The following is a 1,133-nucleotide window of genomic DNA, read 5'->3' as shown; positions in this document are numbered from 1 at the left end:
GTGAGGAATAAATGAGTTAATACATGTAACGTACTTAGATGCCTGGCACAGAGAAATTGATAAAAAATGTCAGCTATTATCTTGTAAAGCATCCTTCCTCCTCACTTCAACATGTCATTTGCTATCTCTGTACCTAGACTGAACATCCTCAGAACGGAGGCAATATCCTGTATGTTCTTTGATCCCTGAGCCCAGTACCCTGCCTAGCATGTGTGCAGGGGCTTTTATGCTGCTGAACTTACCATAATGGGTGCCATGGGAAGATGAAGAATTTTCCCAGAAGCCTGTAGAGGCAAAGGATAAGATTTCCAAACTGTGATCACCTGGGGCACATGTTCCAGGTAGGAAGGAGACTTGGGGATACAGGTGGAGGGGGAGGCAGGTTGGCTGCTTTTCTCCTCGCATCACCAGTGCGCCCCCTCCCCCCCGAAGGCAGGCTTTTAATCTAGCAGACTCAGTGTGCGCAGTGAAGGCAGGCAGTGGACCTCCCATCCCAGGCTCGTGGTGTGGGTGAGGGTGTCGGGGGCAGGTGCCTCAGGCCTCACCTGAGCGGCCCCCAGCCCCGTCTACCTCCGCTCCCATTCAGGGTACTGCGGGCTGCTCCCCTCCCCCCACCGCGCTGAGGGAGCCCAGCCTGACCTGGGCTGGCCTCCGTGCCCCGCAGCTTCCCTTCCAGCCACAGCCTGGGGCCTCTCCGCGCGGCCACACCTCCCCGGGCCCCGCAAGGGTTAAGGCAGCCGCGGAGAGGAGAGGTTTGGGCTGACGTCGCTCTGGCTGAAGGTGGTTCCCCTCGGATGAGGATGGGAGAGCCTGGCGAGCTGAAACCCGAGCTCCCGCTCGGCTGGGGCTTGGGGAGGTCCGTGTAAGAGCCGCCTGCCCGCCGGCCTGCCTCGGTCCCTCCCCGGCAGTCGCTCCGGGCACCACCGCGGAACGATGGAGCTGGGCTGGTGGCCGCAGCTGGGGCTCACTTTCCTGCAGCTGCTTCTCATCTCCTCTTTGCCAAGAGGTACTGTGGGTAGCACCAGGACCCCCAGGAGGGGACTTTTATCTCTTGGGGTTTGGTAGGGGGCAGGACTGGGGGGAGCCCCAGGAATGGTGCTTGTGCGTATGTGGGTGGTAGCTGGGGGGGGGGG

At 60.3% G+C, this 1,133-nt stretch overlaps 1 protein-coding gene across 2 annotated transcripts in view; it reads left to right on the top strand.

Moving 5' to 3' along the window:
* The first annotated feature begins 834 nt into the window (after nt 1-834).
* The window catches only part of PAMR1 (peptidase domain containing associated with muscle regeneration 1), a 72,484-nt gene continuing 72,185 nt past the window's right edge, over nt 835-1,133 (top strand). Inside the window, exon 1 of one of the 2 annotated variants that reach the window (XM_007446325.1) lies at nt 835-1,006. In XM_007446325.1, the coding sequence (XP_007446387.1) occupies nt 934-1,006 (73 nt within the window). In that variant the 5' untranslated portion in view covers nt 835-933. The remainder of the gene's footprint in view (nt 1,007-1,133) is intronic. The other variant, XM_007446326.1, reaches the window with a different exon arrangement.

The sequence above is a fragment of the Lipotes vexillifer genome, unplaced genomic scaffold (genome assembly GCF_000442215.2).
Source record: "Lipotes vexillifer unplaced genomic scaffold, Lipotes_vexillifer_v1.1 scaffold1993, whole genome shotgun sequence".
Taxonomy (NCBI): Eukaryota; Metazoa; Chordata; class Mammalia; order Artiodactyla; family Lipotidae; genus Lipotes; species Lipotes vexillifer.
The sequence above is the reverse complement of the archived record's forward strand: the minus strand, read 5'-3'. Positions and strand labels throughout refer to the sequence as shown.